At 44.9% G+C, this 25,959-nt stretch overlaps 1 protein-coding gene across 1 annotated transcript in view; it reads left to right on the forward strand.

Annotated features, from left to right (window-relative positions):
* The window catches only part of SHANK3 (SH3 and multiple ankyrin repeat domains 3), a 565,241-nt gene that overhangs the window by 409,063 nt on the left and 130,219 nt on the right, over positions 1 to 25,959 (forward strand). The window contains exon 11 of the mRNA XM_053716301.1: positions 13,635 to 13,715. Within this exon, the coding sequence (XP_053572276.1) occupies positions 13,635 to 13,715 (81 nt within the window). The remainder of the gene's footprint in view (positions 1 to 13,634; positions 13,716 to 25,959) is intronic.

Genomic DNA, 25,959 nt, shown 5'->3' on the forward strand with positions numbered 1-25,959 from the left:
GTGAGGTGTTTGGACTGGAGGAGTTGGTTGAGCTGCTCCCTTTCAGTGGGGCTAAGTCGGTCCCCTATCTGAACCTGCGCCACTATACCTGTGGGGAGGCTCTTTTCTAATAGGTCTGGAATGGGGTAAACTGTCGGGGTCTTCCTGAGGGGAACAACATACGGCCGTCACGTTCTCTGGTCGCTCAAAATATTCCTTGAGCATGTTTACATGGAATGTCTTTCTAAGATTGTTGTCGTGGCAGCTAGCTATCACATAAGTGGTGTCTCCCCTTTTCTCTACGATCTGGTAGGGACCCTGCCAGGACGCCTGCAATTTGTCTGTCTTCACCGGCTTAAGTACTAACACCTTTTGTCCTATGGTGAAGATTCTCTTTCGGGCCCCCCCGATCGTACCATACTTTCTGTCTTCTCTGGGCCAACTGGAGATTAGCCCGCACGGATTTGGCTAATTGCTCCATTCGGTCCCTGAGTTCCAGCACGTATGGCACAATTGGGACACCGTCAGCCTCCATCTCTCCCTCCCAGTGCTCCGGATCAGGTTTAGGGGTCCCCGTACCTTTCTTCCGTAGAGCAACTCGAAGGGAGAGAACCCTGTCGTTTCCTGGGGCACCTCCCGATAAGCAAATAGGAGGTGCGGCAGGAAGCGTTCCCAGTCTCGGTATTCCTGAGTGAACGTCTTGAGCATTTGCTTGAGGGTCCCATTGAACCTCTCACACAGCCCGTTCGTCTGGGGGTGGTATGGGGAGCTTAGGAGGGACTTAATTTTGCAAACCTGCCAGAGTTGTTGGGTCAATTCAGCCGTAAATTGGGTGCCTCGGTCGGATAGGATTTCTTTTGGAAATCCTACCCGGGAGAACACCTGTACTAGTGCATTCACTACCGTATCCGCTTGTATGTTGGATAGGGCGACAGCCTCTGGGTACCTGGTAGCGTAGTCCACTACGGTAAGAATGTATCGCTTACCGGAGGGACTAGGGGTAGCCAGTGGTCCCACTAGGTCAATAGCAACCCGGCTGAAGGGTTCCTCTACAATGGGCATATTTACTAGCTGGGCTTTAGGGTGATCGCCTCGCCTTCCTACTCGTTGACACACATTGCAGGTGTTACAGTAAGTTCTAACGTCAGCGTGCACCCCTGGCCAAAAGAACGTGTGAGTAATGCGGTGTAGGGTACGGGTAACGGCTAGGTGGCCTGCTAAGGGGATGTCGTGGCCTATTTTGAGGATTTCTTGACGGTATTTGTGGGGCACTACCAGCTGTCGCCTACGCTGTCCCCTTTTCTCTGTCCAGCGGTATAGTTTCCCTTTTTCCCATAAGAATGTTTCGTTATCTGCCCCGCCCCCTCCGGTCTCTGCTTGTTCCCGGTACTTTTGTAAGGTCGGGTCAGTCTTAGACTCTGCCTCGAAGGCATCTGGGGTGTCCCAGGGTATGGGGCCTAACCTGTCAGGCAAGGTCGGGGTAGGTCTTACCTGTGTCTCCCGCACTGGTGAGAGCTCTCGCTCCGTCCGGGCTTGGGCCCGTGTAGTCACTGGGTCCGCCTCGTTGTTGCATACTGGAGCATAGGCAGAAGTCATGGGGCCCAAATCGTTGCCCAGTAGTACTTCGGCAGGTAAATTATCCATTAGCCCCACGTTCACAGCCCCCTTTCCTGCTCCCCAATCAAGATGCACTTTAGCTGTTGGAATTTTGTACACATCCCCCCCCGCCACTCTAACGGCCACAGTCTGTCCGGATCGCTTGTGCTCTTGCACCAAATGACTCTGTACCAGCGTGATAGTAGCCCCTGTGTCTCGCAATCCCTCGGTAGATCGCCCCTCGAGCCATACCCTCTGCCGATGGTGCTGGCGGTTATCTGAGGCAGCATATACAGGGTCTGCCTCGTGAAGCGGCCCCACATATCCCTCCATAGGGGCCTCTTGGTTAACACAGAGGGCCCGGGCCGGACGATAGGACCCAGAGGGGTAATTGTAATTCCTGGGTGTCTGGTGCGTATTAAGGGGGCAGCTAGCCATGAAATGCCCTGGTTGCTTGCATCGGTGGCAAGTCGGTCTGGGACGCTCAGAGCTGTTATTGGGTGGTCCTGAGTGTCGGACGGGCCCTGTGGGCACCGGGGCTCGGAATTCAGCACGAGGGGTTGCACGGTAAACCTCTCTGGGTTCGACCCGTGCTGGAGCTCGGTAGTTCATGGGTTCGTGAAGACGGGAGTCATAATGTTCATCGGCCAATTTGGCTGCTTCTTCTAAGGTAGAAGGCCGCCTGTCTCGCAGCCATTCCTTCCCTTGCTGTTCCATGCCATTATAAAAATGTTCTAAGAGAAACAATTGTAAAATTTCCTCCCCAGTCACCGCTTTACTTCCGCTCAGCCAGTGATTTGCCGCTCTCCGCATTCGGTGCGCCCATTCCATATGGGTATCGTTAGGCTTCTTTTCCGTGCCCCGAAACTGTCGGCGATACGTGTCCGGAGTTACAGCGTACCGTCGCAACAGTGTCTCCTTAACTAGCTCATACTGTGTCACTTCCTCAGCACCCAGAGTACGAAAGGCTTCCAGGGCTCGCCCGGATAGTTTCCCAGACAATATCGTGGGCCACTCTCTGTTGGGAATCTGGTGCAGGGCACATTGCCTTTCGAAGTCCGCCAAATATTCATCAATCCCTGTCTCGCTCTCTAGGAAGGGTCGAAATGCCGCATAGGGTATCTTGGGCCTCCCAGCATTTTCGACAGGGATGATTACCTGCGGGGCTTCAGCATTGCGGTGTGCGTTCGCTAGGTTGAGTTCGTGGGCTCGAGTCTCTCGTATATCCTCGTCCGCCTCCGCCATCAACTGCTGTACCAATTCCATGGAGGGGTTCGGCCCGTATAATGAGAGCCTTTCCCGAACAATCCTGGTTTTTTCGTCACTAATCGTGGTCGGTGTTTCCGCCATTGTGAAGCTCTGATCCAGTTCGGTCAATTCTGCGATCAGCTCTCTCCTCGGCCGGTTGCTGGCGTACCCCCCTCTGCTTTCAAGTAAATCCTTTAGGGTTGTACGCTTCAATTTTTCGTAAGCGTTCTGTACCTCTCCTAGGAAATCCAGGAAAATCCCGCCGCTGCCGCCAAATGTTACGGTTACCCTTAGTCTCGCTGAGAGATGGACCGCTTAGTAGCCTGGATCCCTATTGCTAAAGAGGGGAGAAGCTGCTTTCCATAGTATTCTATATGAGTCTCGCAAATATAGAATAATCTCCCTTAGCTGCAGTACAGCTAGGATACCCTTCTGCCCACAAAAACGAGTCAACGCTGCGATTGAGGGTCAAACAAGAACTCAGGACTGGGATGCCCAGCCTGCTTTTTATTAAGGTTACATGCACACAGGGCACTCCCAGGGGGAGAGGGGGGGAAGCACAAAATCCCCCATCACACATTTAGATAGAGAGCACTGTCCTTTGACAGGCCACAATAGGATTACAGTACTTAAGATAACAAGTTTACAAGTTCATCTTATCAATTAGCAGTCTGGCTCCAGAGGTGATTAGACAATGGGATTGGTTATCCCTAAACTTAGAGCTGAGGCCAGCAAATGTGTATTTAGGCAATAGTTTCTAAAAGCTGAAAAAAAAGAGTTAACTCTTTATGAAATGATACTTGTTACGGTTTTCTTGGAGCCCTTCTTAGGCGCTGGCTTGCTGGTTCAGGCATTGCTGCTGGGAAATAAGCTCTTCACAACAAAATAACTAATGCTTCTGTAACAACAGTAACATACAGTGTTACCCTATGGGTGATGGGGGAAACCAGACGTGGACTCCGTGGTCAGTGTGCTTAGAGGAATGTGGCTGCACCTCACTGACGAGGCCCATAGGAGGCCGAAACGATCGTCTGGGGTTGTCATGTTCCTTGTTCAGAGGAGAATTGCCTGGTATTTCGGGGCTGGACTGACCTTACTTGGCGGGATCAGACTGATATACTTCAGGAAAGTTTTCTTCTGTGAAAAGCACACTGGTCTAAAAGAGGCTGCTTCCGGGTGGTAAATCGCCATAGAACAAGCCACTGAGCTGTTGTTCGTTCCTGGTAGAGCGCTTCTCTCTTTGTATGCAAATTATTATGACCCTGGGGAAGTCTCCCTATGGGTGATGGGGGAAACCAGACGTGGACTCCTTGCTCAGTGTGCTTAGAGGAATGTGGCTGCACCTCACTGACGAGGCCCATAGGAGGCCGAAACGATTGTCTGGGGTTGTCATGTTCCTTGTTCAGAGGAGAATTGCCTGGTATTTCGGGGCTGGACTGACTTTACTTGGCGGGATCAGACTGATATACTTCAGGAAAGTTTTCTTCTGTGAAAAGCACACTGGTCTAAAAGAGGCTGCTTCCGGGTGGTAAATCGCCATAGAACAAGCCACTGAGCTGTTGTTTGTTCCTGGTAGAGCGCTTCTCTCTTTGTATGCAAATTATTATGACCCTGGGGAAGTCTCCCTATGGGTGATGGGGGGAAACCAGACGTGGACTCCTTGCTCAGTGTGCTTAGAGGAATGTGGCTGCACCTCACTGACGAGGCCCATAGGAGGCCGAAACGATCGTCTGGGGTTGTCATGTTCCTTGTTCAGAGGAGAATTGCCTGGTATTTCGGGGCTGGACTGACCTTACTTGGCGGGATCAGACTGATATACTTCAGGAAAGTTTTCTTCTGTGAAAAGCACACTGGTCTAAAAGAGGCTGCTTCCGGGTGGTAAATCGCCATAGAACAAGCCACTGAGCTGTTGTTCGTTCCTGGTAGAGCGCTTCTCTCTTTGTATGCAAATTATTATGACCCTGGGGAAGTCTCCCTATGGGTGATGGGGGAAACCAGACGTGGACTCCTTGCTCAGTGTGCTTAGAGGAATGTGGCTGCACCTCACTGACGAGGCCCATAGGAGGCCGAAACGATCCTCTGGGGTTGTCATGTTCCTTGTTCAGAGGAGAATTGCCTGGTATTTCGGGGCTGGACTGACCTTACTTGGCGGGATCAGACTGATATACTTCAGGAAAGTTTTCTTCTGTGAAAAGCACACTGGTCTAAAAGAGGCTGCTTCCGGGTGGTAAATCGCCATAGAACAAGCCACTGAGCTGTTGTTCGTTCCTGGTAGAGCGCTTCTCTCTTTGTATGCAGTAACATACAGTGTAACATACATTTTAACCATAAGCCTAAATAACAATTCCCACATAGTTCATAAGTGGCGAGGTTTGCCACAATGCTCCCCCAGAACCAAGCCGGCATACCCAGTCTGATCCAAATAGATTGGCTTCGGGAGGTCCGGAGGAGTGTTCACAGATCAAGGTTCAAGTTCGGTTTGTCTGGACAACCCGTTGGCATTGCCGTTTTGCTTCCCAGGGCATTGTTTCCGGATACCCTGTTCAGCCACACCAACGGGTTGTGATCTGTGAGCAGGGAGATTTGTTGTCCATATAGATACGGCTGACGTTTCTTGAGGGCCCACACCACGGCCAGGCATTCCTTTTCGATGGCGGCGTAGCTAACTTCTCGGGGTAACAGTTTCCTGCTTAGGTAGGCCACAGGATGCTCGCCGCCATCAGCCCCGACTTGGCTCAGCACGGCTCCCAATCCAAACATAGAAGCGTCTGTATGGATGAGAAAGCGTTTAGTTGGATCCGGGGCAGCAAGGATAGGGGCATTTACGAGAGCGTTTTTCAGTTCTTGGAATGCTTGTTCACACTCTGGGCTCCAGGTAACAATCTTAGGAAGGTTTTTACGGGTGAGGTCGGTGAGGGGTTTGGCTAGGGTACTATAATTAGGTATGAACTTCCTATAATAGCCTGCGGTACCTAGAAAGGCTAGCACTTGGGTCTTGGTATGGGCAGTGGGCCACTTGGCTACGGCCTCTACCTTGGCCGGTTCGGGCTTCTGCTGCCCGCTACCTACTCGGTGCCATAGGTATTGGACCTCCGCCATCCCTATATGGCATTTGCTAGGCTTAAGGGTTAATCCTGCCTCCCTAATATGATCTATGATCGCCCCTATATGGTTCAAATGCTCGTCCCAGGAGCTGCTAAATATAGCTATGTCATCTAAATTGGCGCATGCATACTCTTGGGTCCCATCCAGTAGCCAATCTACCATCCGCTGGAAAGTAGCCCGGAGCGTTCTTCATCCCAAATGGCATGACCTTGAATTGGTACAGGCCAAACAGGGTGACGAACGCTGACTTGGGGATGGCATCCTTGGCTAGTGGGATCTGCCAGTACCCCTTACACAAATCTATGGTGGTGAGGTACTGGCCTTGAGCCATTTTATCCAGGAGCTCATCTATCCGGGGCATAGGGTAGGCGTCAGAGATGGTTTTATCATTAAGTTTCCGGTAGTCTACGCAGAAGCGGATCGTGCCGTCCCGCTTCGGCACTAGAATTCCCGGCGAGGCCCAGGGGCTGTCAGAGTGCTCAATCACTCCTAACTGTAGCATCTCGTCAATCTCCTTCCGCATATGTTCTCTCACCGATTCTGGTATGTGGTAAGGAGGTTGACGCATGGGGAGGTGACCTGGGGTTTCTACCCTATGGGTGGCCAGTCGGGTATATCCAGGCACGTTGGAGAACGTGTCTCTCTTTTCCTGTAGTAGCTCTGATATTTGAGCTCGTTCCTTTGGACTTAACCGCTCACCAATTGTACCTCTCCCAGACCTTCGTTCCGGTTCTTCATTCCTAGGAGGTCGGGAAGAGGTAAACTGTCTGCGTCGTCTGCGGCAGGGGCGCAAATAGCATTCACCTCCTCTGCGCGTTCATGGTACGGCTTCAACATATTTACATGGACGGAATCCAGTAATTCCTTCAATGCAGTTCGCTTTAGTCTGGTATAATCTGTCCCCATTCACCGTCCGTTCATATACATCACATGTCCTACGACTTGCTGTGTGGTTTGAATCCCACCGCTGCCACCATTTGTAGCGGAGAGGCAGTAGGATCTGTAATAAGTAACTACTCTTGGTAATTGTAGCGGAGAGGCAGTAGAATCTGTAATATCTTTTTGGTAAGCAGAGACAAGCAAGTAACTAGACGACACATAGCCTGGAAGTTAACAACGACTTCTTTTTCAACTGCAAAAACAACCAACTTTTAAAACAGTCTCCCCTACAAGGGGTTTCCGAACTGATACAATGACATCATCAAACATATTAATTGTATTACAGTAACATACAGTTTAACATACATTTTAACCATTAGCCTAAATAACAATTCTTGCATAGTTCATAAGTGGCGAGGTTTGCCACATCTGCCGACCGGACATCACCGCCACTATAATAAATGTATTAACCCCTAAACCGCCGCACTCCCGCCTTGCAAACACTACTTAAATTTTATTAACCCCTAATCTGCCCCCCCCCCCCCAACATCGCCGACACCTACCTACAATTATTAACCCCTAATCTTCTGACCCCAACATCGCCGCTACTATAATAAAGTTATTAACCCCTAAACCTAAGTCTAACCCTTACCCTAACACCCCCATAACTTTTAAATCTATTTTTAATAAATCCAAATAAAATTACTATAATTAAATAAATTATTCCTATTTAAAACTAAATAATTACCTGTAAAATAAACCCTAATATAGCTACAATATAACTAATAGTTACATTGTAGCTATTTTATTATTTATTTTTATTTTACAGGCAACTTTGTATTTATTTTAACCCTTTAAGGACACAGCTTTCAGTTTGCTCAATTGTTTTATGACGGAAAAATTCTGTCATATGTCCTTAAGAGGTTAACTAGGCACAATAGTTATTAAATAGTTATTAACTATTTAATAAATACCTAGATAAAATAAATACAAACATACCTGTAAAATAAACCGTAACCTAGGTTACAATTACACCTAACACTACTCTATAATTAAATTAATTACCTAAACTACCTACATTTAAATACAATTAAATTAAATAAACTAAATTATGAAAAAAACAAACACTAAATTACAGAAAATAAAAAAGAAATTACAATATTTTAAACTAATTACACCTACTCTAATCCCCCTAATAAAATAAAAAAGCCCCCCAAAATAATAAAATTCCCTACCCTACACTAAATTACAAATAGCCCTTAAAAGGGCCTTTTGCAGGGCATTGCCCCAAAGTAATCAGCTCTTTTACCTGTAAAAAAAAATGCAATACCCCCCCAACATTAAAACCCACCACCCACATACCCCTACTCTAAAACCCACCCAATCCCCCCATAAAAAATCCTAACACTAACACCCTGAAGATCACCCTACCTTAAGCCATCTTCACACAGCCGGGCCGAACTCTTCATCCAATCCGGCAAGAAGAGGTCCTCCAGAGGGTCTGTAGTCTTCATCCTATCCGGGCAGACGAGGAGATCCAGACCGGAAGAAATCTTCATCCAAGCGGCATTTTCTTTCTTCATCCTTCCGGAGCGGAGCGGCACCATCTTGAAGACTTCTGACGCGGAACGTCCTCCTTGCCCGACGACTAGACGACGAATGACGGTTCTTTTAAATGACGTCATCCAAGATGGCGTCCCTCGGATTGAAGTTCAATCCGATTGGCTGATCCAATCAGCCAATAGAATGCAAGGTCAATCCGATTGGCTGATTGTTTCAGCCAATCAAATTTTTCCTACCTTAATTCTGATTGGCTGGTAGAATCCTATCTGCCAATCGGAATTCGAGGGACGCCATCTTGGATGATGTCATTTAAAGGAACTGTTATTCGTCGTCTAGTCGTCGGGCAAGGAGGATGTTCCAATCGGAGGTCTTCAAGATGGTGCCGCTCCTCTACGGAAAGATGAAGAAAGAAGATGCCGCTTGGATGAAGATTTCTTCCGGTCTGGATGTCCTCTTCTGCCCGGATAGGATGAAGACTTCGGACCCTCTGGAGGACCTCTTCTTGCCAGATTGGATGAAGAGTTTGGCCCGGCTGGGTGAAGACGGCTCAAGGTAGGGTGATCTTCAGGGTGTTAGTGTTAGGATTTTTTAAGGGGGGATTGGGTGGGTTTTAGAGTAGGGGTATGTGAGTGGTGGGTTTTAATGTTGGGGGGTATTGTAATTTTTTTTTTTTACAGGTAAAAGAGCTGATTACTTTGGGGCAATGCATCGCAAAAGGCCCTTTTAAGGGCTATTTGTAATTTAGTGTAGGGTAGGGAATTTTATTATTTTGGGGGGCTTTTTTATTTTATTAGGGGGATTAGAGTAGGTGTAATTAGTTTAAAATATTGTAATTTCTTTTTTATTTTCTGTAATTTAGTTTATTTAATTTAATTATAGTGTAGTGTTACGTGTAATTGTAACTTACGTTAGGGTTTATTTTACAGGTATATTTGTATTTATTTTATCTAGGTATTTATTAAATAGTTAATAGCTATTGTACCTAGTTAAAATAAATACAAAGTTGCCTGTAAAACAAAAATAAATACTATAATAGCTACAATGTAACTATTAGTTATATTGTAGCTATATTAGAGTTTATTTTACAGGTAAGTATTTAGTTTTAAATAGGAATAATTTATTTAATTATAGTAATTTTATCTAGATTTATTAAAAATAGATTTAAAAGTTAGGGGGGTTAGACTTATGTTTAGGGGTTAATAACTTTATTATAGTAGCGGCGACGTTGGGGTCGGAAGATTAGGGATTAATAATTGTAGGTAGTTGTCGGCGACGTTGGGGGGGGCAGATTAGGGGTTAATAAAATTTAACTAGTGTTTGCAAGGCGGGAGTGCGGCGGTTCAGGGGTTAATACATTTATTATAGTGGCGGCGATGTCCGGTCGGCAGATTAGGGGTTAATAATTGTAGTTAGGTGGCGGCGAGGTTGGGGGCGGCAGATTAGGGGTTAATACATATAATGTAGGTGTCGGAGATGTTTGGGGCAGCAGATTAGGAGTTCATAGGTATAATGTAGGTGGCTGCGGTGCCGGAGCGGAAGATTAGGGGTTAATAATAGAATGCAGGTGGCGATGATGTCGGGGGCGGTATATTAGGGGTCAATAATATTATGCAGATGTCGGGGGCGGTAGATTAGGGGTTAATAAGTGTAAGATTAGAGGTGTTTAGACTCGGGGTTCATGTTAGGGTGTTGTAGGTGTAGACTTAGAAAGTATTTTCCCATAGGAAACAATGGGGCTGCGTTAGGAGCTGAACGCTGCTTTTTTGCAGGTGTTAGGTTTTTTTTTTTTCAGACAGCTCAGCCCCATTGTATCCTATGGGGAAATCGTGCACGAGCACGTTTAGCCATCTTACCGCTACCGTAAGCAACACTGGTATTACAGGTAGAAGTGGCGCTAAATTTGCTCAACGCTCACTTTTCTGAGGCTAACACAGCCATTCAGAAAACTTGTAATACCAGCGTTGTTTAAAGTGTGCACTGGAAAAAAAAGGCTCGTTAGCAACGCAAGTTTTTACCGACAAAACTTGTAATCTAGCCGTATGTGAATAAACAGATTTAATGACTGAAAGTGCTGAGGACCAATTTTTACATTTGCTATTTGTATAAGGACCTAGCAGTGCTCTTGGGTCACTTGTGCACTAACCCTGGTGTGTCTGCTGTTCCTGTTTGTCTCTGTGTATTAGAGAGCTTGCATGCCTTTCTCTGCGTCTTAGAGAGCCTGTGTGCCTGTCTCTGTGTATTAGAGAGCCTGTGTGCCTGTCTCTGTGTATTAGAGAGCCTGTGTTCCTGTCTCTGTGTATTAGAGAGCCTGCATGTCTCTCTCTGTGTATTACACAGCCTGTGTTCCTGTATCTGTGTATTAGAGAGCTTGCGTGTCTCTGTGTATTACACAGCCTATGTTCCTGTCTCTGTGTATTAGAGAGCCTGTGTTCCTGTCTCTGTGTATTAGAGAGCCTGTGTTCCTGTCTCTGTGTATTAGAGAGCCTGTGTTCCTGTCTCTGTGTATTAGAGAGCCTGTGTTCCTGTCTCTGTGTATTAGAGAGCCTGTGTTCCTGTCTCTGTGTATTAGAGACAGGAACACATACTGTATCTGTATACTGTATCTGTATACTAGATATCCTGTGTTCCTGTCTCTGTGTATTAGAGATCCTGTGTGCCTGTCTCTGTGTATTAGAGATCCTGTGTTCCTGTCTCTGTGTATGAGAGAGCCTGTGTTCCTGTCTCTCTGTATTAGAGAGCCTGTGTTCCTGTCTCTCTGTATTAGAGAGCCTGTGTTCCTGTCTCTGTGTATTAGAGAGCCTGTGTTCCTGTCTCTGTGTATTAGAGAGCCTGTGTTCCTGTCTCTGTGTATTAGAGAGCCTGTGTTCCTGTCTCTGTGTATTAGAGAGCCTGTGTTCCTGTCTCTGTGTATTAGAGAGCCTGCATGTCTCTATCTGTGTATTACACAGCCTGTGTTCCTGTCTCTATGTATTAGAGAGCTTGCGTGTCTCTGTGTATTTCACAGCCTATGTTCCTGTCTCTGTGTATTAGACAGCCTGTGTTCCTGTCTCTGTGTATTAGAGAGCCTGTGTTCCTGTCTCTGTGTATTAGAGACAGGAACACATACTGTATCTGTATACTAGATATCCTGTGTGCCTGTCTCTGTGTATTACACATTATGTGTGCCTGTCTGTATCTGTATACTAGATATCCTGTGTTCCTGTCTGTATCTGTATACTAGATATCCTGTGTGCCTGTCTCTGTGTATTACACATTATGTGTGCCTGTCTGTATCTGTATACTAGATATCCTGTGTGCCTGTCTCTGTGTGTTACACATCCTGTGTGCCTGTCTGTATCTGTATACTAGATATCCTGTGTTCCTGTCTGTATCTGTATACTAGATATCCTGTGTGCCTGTCTCTGTGTATTACACATTATGTGTGCCTGTCTGTATCTGTATACTAGATATCCTGTGTTCCTGTCTGTATCTGTATACTAGATATCCTGTGTGCCTGTCTCTGTGTATTACACATTATGTGTGCCTGTCTGTATCTGTATACTAGATATCCTGTGTGCCTGTCTGTATCTGTATACTAGATATCCTGTGTTCCTGTCTGTATCTGTATACTAGATATCCTGTGTGCCTGTCTCTGTGTATTACACATTATGTGTGCCTGTCTGTATCTGTATACTAGATATCCTGTGTGCCTGTCTGTATCTGTATACTAGATATCCTGTGTGCCTGTCTCTGTGTATTACACATTATGTGTGCCTGTCTGTATCTGTATACTAGATATCCTGTGTGCCTGTCTCTGTGTATTACACATTGTGTGCCTGTCTGTATCTGTATACTAGATATCCTGTGTGCCTGTCTCTGTGTATTACACATCCTGTGTGCCTGTCTCTGTGTATTACACATCCTGTGTGCCTGTCTGTATCTGTATACTAGATATCCTGTGTGCCTGTCTGTATCTGTATACTAGATATCCTGTGTGCCTGTCTCTGTGTATTACACATTATGTGTGCCTGTCTCTGTGTATTACACATTATGTGTGCCTGTCTCTGTATATTACACATTATGTGTGCCTCTCTGTATCTGTATACCAGATATCCTGTGTGCCTGTCTCTGTGTATTACACATTATGTGTGCCTGTCTCTGTATATTACACATTTTGTGTGCCTGTCTGTATCTGTATACTAGATATCCTGTGTGCCTGTCTGTATCTGTATACTAGATATTATGTGTGCCTGTCTCTGTGTATTACACATTATGTGTGCCTGTCTCTGTATATTACACATTATGTGTGCCTCTCTGTATCTGTATACCAGATATCCTGTGTGCCTGTCTCTGTGTATTACACATTATGTGTGCCTGTCTCTATATATTACACATTATGTGTGCCTGTCTCTGTATATTACACATTATGTGTGCCTGTCTGTATCTGTATACTAGATATCCTGTGTGCCTGTCTCTGTGTATTACACATTATGTGTGCCTCTCTGTATCTGTATACCAGATATCCTGTGTGCCTGTCTCTGTGTATTACACATTATGTGTGCCTGTCTCTGTATATTACACATTATGTGTGCCTGTCTGTATCTGTATACTAGATATCCTGTGTGCCTGTCTCTGTGTATTACACATTATGTGTGCCTATCTGTATCTGTATACTAGATATCCTGTGTTCCTGTCTGTATCTGTATACTAGATATCCTGTGTGCCTGTCTGTATCTGTATACTAGATATCCTGTGTGCCTGTCTCTGTGTATTACACATTATGTGTGCCTGTCTGTATCTGTATACTAGATATCCTGTGCGCCTGTCTGTATCTGTATACTAGACAGCCTGTGTGCCTGTCTCAGTGTATTACACAGCCTGTGTACCTGTGTATTAGAGCGCCTCTCTCTCTGCATTGTCTCTCACTGCCTCTGATGCTAGAATTCTGGGTTACCATGGAAACACAGTGAGGACCGAGAGCTGCATCCCGGATGATGGGAGGGAGCAGTAAAAGAGATATAGGGAGGATTACAGAGGGGCACAGGGGACACATTATATACATTTAGAGGGGCTGGTGCCGAATCTCCCCCCCGTATGGCTATGTCTGGGGACCCAGTGCATGGCCCCCAGCATGAAGTCAAGGCGCAGAGTGGGCAAGCTGTTGGCACGTTGTGACCTCACATCTCGGGAGTATGAGGAAAGATTTGTGGAGAAGCGGAGGCTCCTTCCGGACCCCCGCCGCTTGTTGGATAAAACCTGTAAAGTCACATCTCTTTTCCTTCCAGCTCCCCCTCCACCGAAAAGGGCACCGAGCACGACCCTCACCCTGCGCTCCAAGTCCATGACAGCTGAGCTCGAGGAGCTGGGTAAGTCTGCAATGCACATTACAGACAAACAGGGAAGGGGGCACTGAAGAGTTAAATGTACTTTGTTGCCAGTTGAGGTATTAGTGCACACAGAGCAGGGGGCACATGTAATACTGTGACAGGGTGAGGGTATTAGTGCACACAGGGCAGGGGGCACAAGTAATACTGTGACAGGGTGAGGGTATTAGTGCACACAGGGCAGGGGGCACATGTAATACTGTGACAGGGTGAGGGTATTAGTGCACACAGGGCAGGAGGCACAAGTAATACTGTGACAGGGTGAGGGTATTAGTGCACACAGGGCAGGGGGCACATGTAATACTGTGACAGGGTGAGGGTATTAGTGCACACAGGGCAGGGGGCACATGTAATACTGTGACAGGGTGAGGGTATTAGTGCACACAGAGCAGGGGGCACATGTAATACTGTGACAGGGTGAGGGTATTAGTGCACACAGAGCAGGGGGCACAAGTAATACTGTGACAGGGTGAGGGTATTAGTGCACACAGAGCAGGGGGCAAATGTAATACTGTGACAGGGTGAGGGTATTAGTGCACACAGGGCAGGAGGCACATGTAATACTGTGACAGGGTGAGGGTATTAGTGCACACAGAGCAGGGGGCACAAGTAATACTGTGACAGGGTGAGGGTATTAGTGCACACAGGGCAGGGGGCACATGTAATACTGTGACAGGGTGAGGGTATTAGTGCACACAGAGCAGGGGGCACATGTAATACTGTGACAGGGTGAGGTATTAGTGCACACAGGGCAGGGGGCACATGTAATACTGTGACAGGGTGATATTAGTGCACACAGGGCAGGGGGCACAAGTAATACTGTGACAGGGTGAGGGTATTAGTGCACACAGGGCAGGGGGCACAAGTAATACTGTGACAGGGTGAGGGTATTAGTGCACACAGAGCAGGGGGCACATGTAATACTGTGACAGGGTGAGGGTATTAGTGCACACAGAGCAGGGGGCACAAGTAATACTGTGGCAGGGTGAGGGTATTAGTGCACACAGGGCAGGGGGCACATGTAATACTGTGACAGGGTAAGGGTATTAGTGCACACAGGGCAGGGGGCACATGTAATACTCTGACAGGGTGAGGGTATTAGTGCACACAGAGCAGGGGGCAAATGTAATACTGTGACAGGGTGAGGGTATTAGTGCACACAGGGCAGGGGGCACATGTAATACTGTGACATGGTGAGGGTATTAGTGCACACAGGGCAGGAGGCACAAGTAATACTGTGACAGGGTGAGGGTATTAGTGCACACAGGGCAGGGGGCACAAGTAATACTGTGACAGGGTGAGGGTATTAGTGCACACAGAGCAGGGGGCACATGTAATACTGTGACAGGGTGAGGGTATTAGTGCACACAGGGCAGGGGGCAAATGTAATACTGTGACAGGGTGAGGGTATTAGTGCACACAGAGCAGGGGGCAAATGTAATACTGTGACAGGGTGAGGGTATTAGTGAACACAGAGCAGGGGGCACATGTAATACTGTGACAAGGTGAGGGTATTAGTGCACACAGGGCAGGGGGCACATGTAATACTGTGACAGGGTGAGGGTATTAGTGCACACAGGGCAGGAGGGGGCACATGTAATACTGTGACAAGGTGAGGGTATTAGTGCACACAGGGCAGGAGGCACAAGTAATACTGTGACAGGGTGAGGGTATTAGTGCACACAGGGCAGGGGGCACATGTAATACTGTGACAGGGTGAGGGTATTAGTGCACACGGGAAGGGGGCACATGTAATACTGTGACAGGGTGAGGGTATTAGTGCACACAGAGCAGGGGGCACAAGTAATACTGTGGCAGGGTGAGGGTATTAGTGCACACAGGGCAGGGGGCACAAGTAATACTGTGACAGGATGAGGGTATTAGTGCACACAGGGCAGGGGGCACATGTAATACTGTGACAGGGTGAGGGTATTAGTGCACACAGAGCAGGGGGCACATGTAATACTGTGACAGGTTGAGGGTATTAGTGCACACAGGGCAGGGGGCACAAGTAATACTCTGACAGGGTGAGGGTATTAGTGCACACAGGGCAGGGGGCAAATGTAATACTGTGACAGGGAGGGTATTAGTGCACAAAGGGCAGGGGGCAAATGTAATACTGTGACAGGGTGAGGGTATTAGTGCACACAGGGCAGGGGGCACATGTAATACTGTGACAGGGTGAGGGTATTAGTGCACACGGGAAGGGGGCACATGTTATACTGTGACAGGGTGAGGGTATTAGTGCACATAGGGCAGGGGGCACATGTAATACTGTGACAGGGTGAGGGTATTAGTGCACACAGGGCAGGGGGCACATGTAATACTGTGACAGGGTGAGGGTATTAGTGCACACAGGGCAGGGGGCACATGTAATACTGTGACAGGGTGAGGGTATTAGTGCACACAGAGCAGGGGGCACATGTAATACTGTGACAGGGTGAGGGTATTAGTGCACACAGGGCAGGGGGCACATGTAATACTGTGACAGGGTGAGGGTATTAGTGCACACAGAGCAGGGGGGCACATGTAATACTGTGACAGGGTGAGGGTATTAGTGCACACAGGGCAGGGGGCACATGTAATACTGTGACAGGGGAGGGTATTAGTGCACACAATGTAATGTGACAGATAACTGTATGTCTCTGAAGCTGTAGTTACACAATGTAATGTGACAGATAACTGTATGTCCCTGAAGCTGTAGTTACACAATGTAATGTGACAGATAACTGTATGTCTCTCAAGCTGTAGTTACACAATGTAATGTGACAGATAACTGTATGTCCCTGAAGCTGTAGTTACACAATGTAATGTGACAGATAACTGTATGTCCCTGAAGCTGTAGTTACACAATGTAATGTGACAGATAACTGTATGTCTCTGAAGCTGTAGTTACACAATGTAATGTGACAGATAACTGTATGTCTCTGAAGCTGTAGTTACACAATGTAATGTGACAGATAACTGTATGTCTCTGAAGCTGTAGTTACACAATGTAATGTGACAGATAACTGTATGTCTCTGAAGCTGTAGTTACACAATGTAATGTGACAGATAACTGTATGTCCCTGAAGCTGTAGTTACACAATGTAATGTGACAGATAACTGTATGTCTCTGAAGCTGTAGTTACACAATGTAATGTGACAGATAACTGTATGTCTCTGAAGCTGTAATTACACAAGGTAATGTGACAGATAACTGTATGTCTCTGAAGCTGTAGTTACACAATGTAATGTGACAGATAACTGTATGTCCCTGAAGCTGTAGTTACACAATGTAATGTGACAGATAACTGTATGTCCCTGAAGCTGTAGTTACACAATGTAATGTGACAGATAACTGTATGTCCCTGAAGCTGTAGTTACACAATGTAATGTGACAGATAACTGTATGTCTCTGAAGCTGTAGTTACACAATGTAATGTGACAGATAACTGTATGTCTCTGAAGCTGTAGTTACACAATGTAATGTGACAGATAACTGTATGTCTCTGAAGCTGTAGTTACACAATGTAATGTGACAGATAACTGTATGTCTCTGAAGCTGTAGTTACACAATGTAATGTGACAGATAACTGTATGTCTCTGAAGCTGTAGTTACACAATGTAATGTGACAGATAACTGTATGTCCCTGAAGCTGTAGTTACACAATGTAATGTGACAGATAACTGTATGTCTCTGAAGCTGTAGTTACACAATGTAATGTGACAGATAACTGTATGTCCCTGAAGCTGTAGTTACACAATGTAATGTGACAGATAACTGTATGTCCCTGAAGCTGTAGTTACACAATGTAATGTGACAGATAACTGTATGTCCCTGAAGCTGTAGTTACACAATGTAATGTGACAGATAACTGTATGTCTCTGAAGCTGTAGTTACACAATGTAATGTGACAGATAACTGTATGTCTCTGAAGCTGTAGTTACACAATGTAATGTGACAGATAACTGTATGTCTCTGAAGCTGTAGTTACACAATGTAATGTGACAGATAACTGTATGTCTCTGAAGCTGTAGTTACACAATGTAATGTGACAGATAACTGTATGTCTCTGAAGCTGTAGTTACACAATGTAATGTGACAGATAACTGTATGTCTCTGAAGCTGTAGTTACACAATGTAATGTGACAGATAACTGTATGTCTCTGAAGCTGTAGTTACACAAGGTAATGTGACAGATAACTGTATGTCTCTGAAGCTGTAGTTACACAATGTAATGTGACAGATAACTGTATGTCCCTGAAGCTGTAGTTACACAATGTAATATGACAGATAACTGTATGTCCCTGAAGCTGTAGTTACACAATGTAATGTGACAGATAACTGTATGTCCCTGAAGCTGTAGTTACACAATGTAATGTGACAGATAACTGTATGTCTCTGAAGCTGTAGTTACACAATGTAATGTGACAGATAACTGTATGTCTCTGAAGCTGTAGTTACACAATGTAATATGACAGATAACTGTATGTCCCTGAAGCTGTAGTTACACAATGTAATGTGACAGATAACTGTATGTCTCTGAAGCTGTAGTTACACAATGTAATGTGACAGATAACTGTATGTCCCTGAAGCTGTAGTTACACAATGTAATGTGACAGATAACTGTATGTCCCTGAAGCTGTAGTTACACAATGTAATGTGACAGATAACTGTATGTCTCTGAAGCTGTAGTTACACAATGTAATATGACAGATAACTGTATGTCCCTGAAGCTGTAGTTACACAATGTAATGTGACAGATAACTGTATGTCTCTGAAGCTGTAATTACACAATGTAATGTGACAGATAACTGTATGTCCCTGAAGCTGTAGTTACACAATGTAATATGACAGATAACTGTATGTCCCTGAAGCTGTAGTTACACAATGTAATGTGACAGATAACTGTATGTCTCTCAAGCTGTAGTTACACAATGTAATGTGACAGATAACTGTATGTCCCTGAAGCTGTAGTTACACAATGTAATGTGACAGATAACTGTATGTCTCTGAAGCTGTAGTTACACAAGGTAATGTGACAGATAACTGTATGTCTCTGAAGCTGTAGTTACACAATGTAATGTGACAGATAACTGTATGTCCCTGAAGCTGTAGTTACACAATGTAATGTGACAGATAACTGTATGTCTCTGAAGCTGTAGTTACACAATGTAATGTGACAGATAACTGTATGTCCCTGAAGCTGTAGTTACACAATGTAATATGACAGATAACTGTATGTCCCTGAAGCTGTAGTTACACAAGGTAATGTGACAGATAACTGTATGTCCCTGAAGCTGTAGTTACACAAGGTAATGTGACAGATAACTGTATGTCTCTGAAGCTGTAGTTACACAATGTAATGTGACAGATAACTGTATGTCCCTGAAGCTGTAGTTACACAATGTAATGTGACAGATAACTGTATGTCCCTGAAGCTGTAGTTACACAATGTAATGTGACAGATAACTGTATGTCCCTGAAGCTGTAGTTACACAATGTAATGTGACAGATAACTGTATGTCCCTGAAGCTGTAGTTACACAATGTAATATGACAGATAACTGTATGTCCCTGAAGCTGTAGTTACACAATGTAATGTGACAGATAACTGTATGTCTCTGAAGCTGTAGTTACACAATGTAATGTGACAGATAACTGTATGTCTCTGAAGCTGTAGTTACACAATGTAATGTGACAGATAACTGTATGTCTCTGAAGCTGTAGTTACACAATGTAATGTGACAGATAACTGTATGTCCCTGAAGCTGTAGTTACACAATGTAATGTGACAGATAACTGTATGTCTCTGAAGCTGTAGTTACACAATGTAATGTGACAGATAACTGTATGTCTCTGAAGCTGTAGTTACACAATGTAATGTGACAGATAACTGTATGTCCCTGAAGCTGTAGTTACACAATGTAATGTGACAGATAACTGTATGTCTCTGAAGCTGTAGTTACACAATGTAATGTGACAGATAACTGTATGTCCCTGAAGCTGTAGTTACACAATGTAATGTGACAGATAACTGTATGTCCCTGAAGCTGTAGTTACACAAGGTAATGTGACAGGGTGAGGGTATTAGTGCACACAGGGCAGGGGGCACATGTAATACTGTGACAGGGAGAGGGTATTAGTGCACACAGAGCAGGGGGCACAAGTAATACTGTGACAGGGTGAGGGTATACGTGCACACAGGGCAGGGGGCACAAGTAATACTGTGACAGGGTGAGGTATTAGTGCACACAGGGCAGGGGGCACAAGTAATACTGTGACAGGGTGAGGGTATTAGTGCACAAGGGCAGGGGGCACATGTAATACTGTGACAGGGTGAGGGTATTAGTGCACACAGGGCAGGGGGCACATGTAATACTGTGACAGGGTGAGGGTATTAGTGGACACAGGGCAGGGGGCACATGTAATACTGTGACAGGGTGAGGGTATTAGTGCACACAGAGCAGGGGGCACAAGTAATACTGTGACAGGGTGAGGGTATTAGTGCACACAGAGCAGGGGGCACAAGTAATACTGTGACAGGGTGAGGGTATTAGTGCACAAGGGCAGGGGGCACATGTAATACTGTGACAGGGTGAGGGTATTAGTGCACACAGGGCAGGGGGCACATGTAATACTGTGACAGGGTGAGGGTATTAGTGGACACAGGGCAGGGGGCACATGTAATACTGTGACAGGGTGAGGGTATTAGTGCACACAGGGCAGGAGGGGGCACATGTAATACTGTGACAGGGTGAGGGTATTAGTGCACACAGGGCAGGAGGGGGCACATGTAATACTGTGACAGGGTGAGGGTATTAGTGCACACAGGGCAGGAGGGGGCACATGTAATACTGTGACAAGGTGAGGGTATTAGTGCACACAGGGCAGGAGGCACAAGTAATACTGTGACAGGGTGAGGGTATTAGTGCACACAGGGCAGGGGGCACATGTAATACTGTGACAGGGTGAGGGTATTAGTGCACACGGGAAGGGGGCACATGTAATACTGTGACAGGGTGAGGGTATTAGTGCACACAGAGCAGGGGGCACAAGTAATACTGTGGCAGGGTGAGGGTATTAGTGCACACAGGGCAGGGGGCACAAGTAATACTGTGACAGGATGAGGGTATTAGTGCACACAGGGCAGGAGGCACAAGTAATACTGTGACAGGGTGAGGGTATTAGTGCACACAGGGCAGGGGGCACATGTAATACTGTGACAGGGTGAGGGTATTAGTGCACACGGGAAGGGGGCACATGTAATACTGTGACAGGGTGAGGGTATTAGTGCACACAGAGCAGGGGGCACAAGTAATACTGTGGCAGGGTGAGGGTATTAGTGCACACAGGGCAGGGGGCACAAGTAATACTGTGACAGGATGAGGGTATTAGTGCACACAGGGCAGGGGGCACAAGTAATACTGTGACAGGATGAGGGTATTAGTGCACACAGGGCAGGGGGCACATGTAATACTGTGACAGGGTGAGGGTATTAGTGCACACAGAGCAGGGGGCACATGTAATACTGTGACAGGTTGAGGGTATTAGTGCACACAGGGCAGGGGGCACAAGTAATACTCTGACAGGGTGAGGGTATTAGTGCACACAGGGCAGGGGGCAAATGTAATACTGTGACAGGGAGGGTATTAGTGCACAAAGGGCAGGGGGCAAATGTAATACTGTGACAGGGTGAGGGTATTAGTGCACACAGGGCAGGGGGCACATGTAATACTGTGACAGGGTGAGGGTATTAGTGCACACGGGAAGGGGGCACATGTTATACTGTGACAGGGTGAGGGTATTAGTGCACATAGGGCAGGGGGCACATGTAATACTGTGACAGGGTGAGGGTATTAGTGCACACAGGGCAGGGGGCACATGTAATACTGTGACAGGGTGAGGGTATTAGTGCACACAGGGCAGGGGGCACATGTAATACTGTGACAGGGTGAGGGTATTAGTGCACACAGAGCAGGGGGCACATGTAATACTGTGACAGGGTGAGGGTATTAGTGCACACAGGGCAGGGGGCACATGTAATACTGTGACAGGGTGAGGGTATTAGTGCACACAGAGCAGGGGGCACATGTAATACTGTGACAGGGTGAGGGTATTAGTGCACACAGGGCAGGGGGCACATGTAATACTGTGACAGGGGAGGGTATTAGTGCACACAATGTAATGTGACAGATAACTGTATGTCTCTGAAGCTGTAGTTACACAATGTAATGTGACAGATAACTGTATGTCCCTGAAGCTGTAGTTACACAAGGTAATGTGACAGATAACTGTATGTCCCTGAAGCTGTAGTTACACAATGTAATGTGACAGATAACTGTATGTCTCTGAAGCTGTAGTTACACAATGTAATGTGACAGATAACTGTATGTCCCTGAAGCTGTAGTTACACAATGTAATATGACAGATAACTGTATGTCCCTGAAGCTGTAGTTACACAATGTAATGTGACAGATAACTGTATGTCTCTGAAGCTGTAGTTACACAAGGTAATGTGACAGATAACTGTATGTCTCTGAAGCTGTAGTTACACAATGTAATGTGACAGATAACTGTATGTCTCTGAAGCTGTAGTTACACAATGTAATGTGACAGATAACTGTATGTCTCTGAAGCTGTAGTTACACAATGTAATGTGACAGATAACTGTATGTCTCTGAAGCTGTAGTTACACAATGTAATGTGACAGATAACTGTATGTCTCTGAAGCTGTAGTTACACAATGTAATGTGACAGATAACTGTATGTCTCTGAAGCTGTAGTTACACAATGTAATGTGACAGATAACTGTATGTCCCTGAAGCTGTAGTTACACAATGTAATATGACAGATAACTGTATGTCTCTGAAGCTGTAGTTACACAAGGTAATGTGACAGATAACTGTATGTCTCTGAAGCTGTAGTTACACAATGTAATGTGACAGATAACTGTATGTCTCTGAAGCTGTAGTTACACAATGTAATGTGACAGATAACTGTATGTCTCTGAAGCTGTAGTTACACAATGTAATGTGACAGATAACTGTATGTCCCTGAAGCTGTAGTTACACAAGGTAATGTGACAGATAACTGTATGTCCCTGAAGCTGTAGTTACACAAGGTAATGTGACAGATAACTGTATGTCCCTGAAGCTGTAGTTACACAATGTAATGTGACAGATAACTGTATGTCCCTGAAGCTGTAGTTACACAATGTAATGTGACAGATAACTGTATGTCCCTGAAGCTGTAGTTACACAATGTAATGTGACAGATAACTGTATGTCCCTGAAGCTGTAGTTACACAATGTAATGTGACAGATAACTGTATGTCCCTGAAGCTGTAGTTACACAATGTAATGTGACAGATAACTGTATGTCTCTGAAGCTGTAGTTACACAATGTAATGTGACAGATAACTGTATGTCTCTGAAGCTGTAGTTACACAAGGTAATGTGACAGATAACTGTATGTCTCTGAAGCTGTAGTTACACAATGTAATGTGACAGATAACTGTATGTCTCTGAAGCTGTAGTTACACAATGTAATGTGACAGATAACTGTATGTCTCTGAAGCTGTAGTTACACAATGTAATGTGACAGATAACTGTATGTCCCTGAAGCTGTAGTTACACAAGGTAATGTGACAGATAACTGTATGTCCCTGAAGCTGTAGTTACACAATGTAATGTGACAGATAACTGTATGTCTCTGAAGCTGTAGTTACACAATGTAATGTGACAGATAACTGTATGTCCCTGAAGCTGTAGTTACACAATGTAATATGACAGATAACTGTATGTCCCTGAAGCTGTAGTTACACAATGTAATGTGACAGATAACTGTATGTCTCTGAAGCTGTAGTTACACAAGGTAATGTGACAGATAACTGTATGTCTCTGAAGCTGTAGTTACACAAGGTAATGTGACAGATAACTGTATGTCTCTGAAGCTGTAGTTACACAATGTAATGTGACAGATAACTGTATGTCCCTGAAGCTGTAGTTACACAATGTAATGTGACAGATAACTGTATGTCTCTGAAGCTGTAGTTACACAATGTAATGTGACAGATAACTGTATGTCTCTGAAGCTGTAGTTACACAATGTAATGTGACAGATAACTGTATGTCTCTGAAGCTGTAGTTACACAATGTAATGTGACAGATAACTGTATGTCCCTGAAGCTGTAGTTACACAAGGTAATGTGACAGATAACTGTATGTCTCTGAAGCTGTAGTTACACAATGTAATGTGACAGATAACTGTATGTCTCTGAAGCTGTAGTTACACAAGGTAATGTGACAGATAACTGTATGTCCCTGAAGCTGTAGTTACACAATGTAATGTGACAGATAACTGTATGTCTCTGAAGCTGTAGTTACACAAGGTAATGTGACAGATAACTGTATGTCTCTGAAGCTGTAGTTACACAATGTAATGTGACAGATAACTGTATGTCTCTGAAGCTGTAGTTACACAATGTAATGTGACAGATAACTGTATGTCTCTGAAGCTGTAGTTACACAATGTAATGTGACAGATAACTGTATGTCTCTGAAGCTGTAGTTACACAAGGTAATGTGACAGATAACTGTATGTCCCTGAAGCTGTAGTTACACAATGTAATGTGACAGATAACTGTATGTCTCTGAAGCTGTAGTTACACAAGGTAATGTGACAGATAACTGTATGTCTCTGAAGCTGTAGTTACACAATGTAATGTGACAGATAACTGTATGTCTCTGAAGCTGTAGTTACACAAGGTAATGTGACAGATAACTGTATGTCTCTGAAGCTGTAGTTACACAATGTAATATGACAGATAACTGTATGTCTCTGAAGCTGTAGTTACACAAGGTAATGTGACAGATAACTGTATGTCTCTGAAGCTGTAGTTACACAATGTAATGTGACAGATAACTGTATGTCTCTGAAGCTGTAGTTACACAATGTAATGTGACAGATAACTGTATGTCTCTGAAGCTGTAGTTACACAATGTAATGTGACAGATAACTGTATGTCTCTGAAGCTGTAGTTACACAATGTAATGTGACAGATAATTGTATGTCCCTGAAGCTGTAGTTACACAATGTAATATGACAGATAACTGTATGTCCCTGAAGCTGTAGTTACACAATGTAATGTGACAGATAACTGTATGTCTCTGAAGCTGTAGTTACACAAGGTAATGTGACAGATAACTGTATGTCTCTGAAGCTGTAGTTACACAAGGTAATGTGACAGATAACTGTATGTCTCTGAAGCTGTAGTTACACAATGTAATGTGACAGATAACTGTATGTCTCTGAAGCTGTAATTACACAATGTAATGTGACAGATAACTGTATGTCTCTGAAGCTGTAGTTACACAATGTAATGTGACAGATAACTGTATGTCCCTGAAGCTGTAGTTACACAATGTAATATGACAGATAACTGTATGTCCCTGAAGCTGTAGTTACACAATGTAATGTGACAGATAACTGTATGTCCCTGAAGCTGTAGTTACACAATGTAATGTGACAGATAACTGTATGTCCCTGAAGCTGTAGTTACACAATGTAATGTGACAGATAACTGTATGTCTCTGAAGCTGTAGTTACACAATGTAATGTGACAGATAACTGTATGTCTCTGAAGCTGTAGTTACACAATGTAATGTGACAGATAACTGTATGTCCCTGAAGCTGTAGTTACACAAGGTAATGTGACAGATAACTGTATGTCCCTGAAGCTGTAGTTACACAAGGTAATGTGACAGATAACTGTATGTCCCTGAAGCTGTAGTTACACAATGTAATGTGACAGATAACTGTATGTCCCTGAAGCTGTAGTTACACAATGTAATGTGACAGATAACTGTATGTCCCTGAAGCTGTAGTTACACAATGTAATGTGACAGATAACTGTATGTCCCTGAAGCTGTAGTTACACAATGTAATATGACAGATAACTGTATGTCCCTGAAGCTGTAGTTACACAATGTAATGTGACAGATAACTGTATGTCTCTGAAGCTGTAGTTACACAATGTAATGTGACAGATAACTGTATGTCTCTGAAGCTGTAGTTACACAATGTAATGTGACAGATAACTGTATGTCTCTGAAGCTGTAGTTACACAATGTAATGTGACAGATAACTGTATGTCCCTGAAGCTGTAATTACACAATGTAATGTGACAGATAACTGTATGTCTCTGAAGCTGTAGTTACACAATGTAATGTGACAGATAACT

The sequence above is a fragment of the Bombina bombina genome, chromosome 6 (genome assembly GCF_027579735.1).
Source record: "Bombina bombina isolate aBomBom1 chromosome 6, aBomBom1.pri, whole genome shotgun sequence".
Taxonomy (NCBI): Eukaryota; Metazoa; Chordata; class Amphibia; order Anura; family Bombinatoridae; genus Bombina; species Bombina bombina.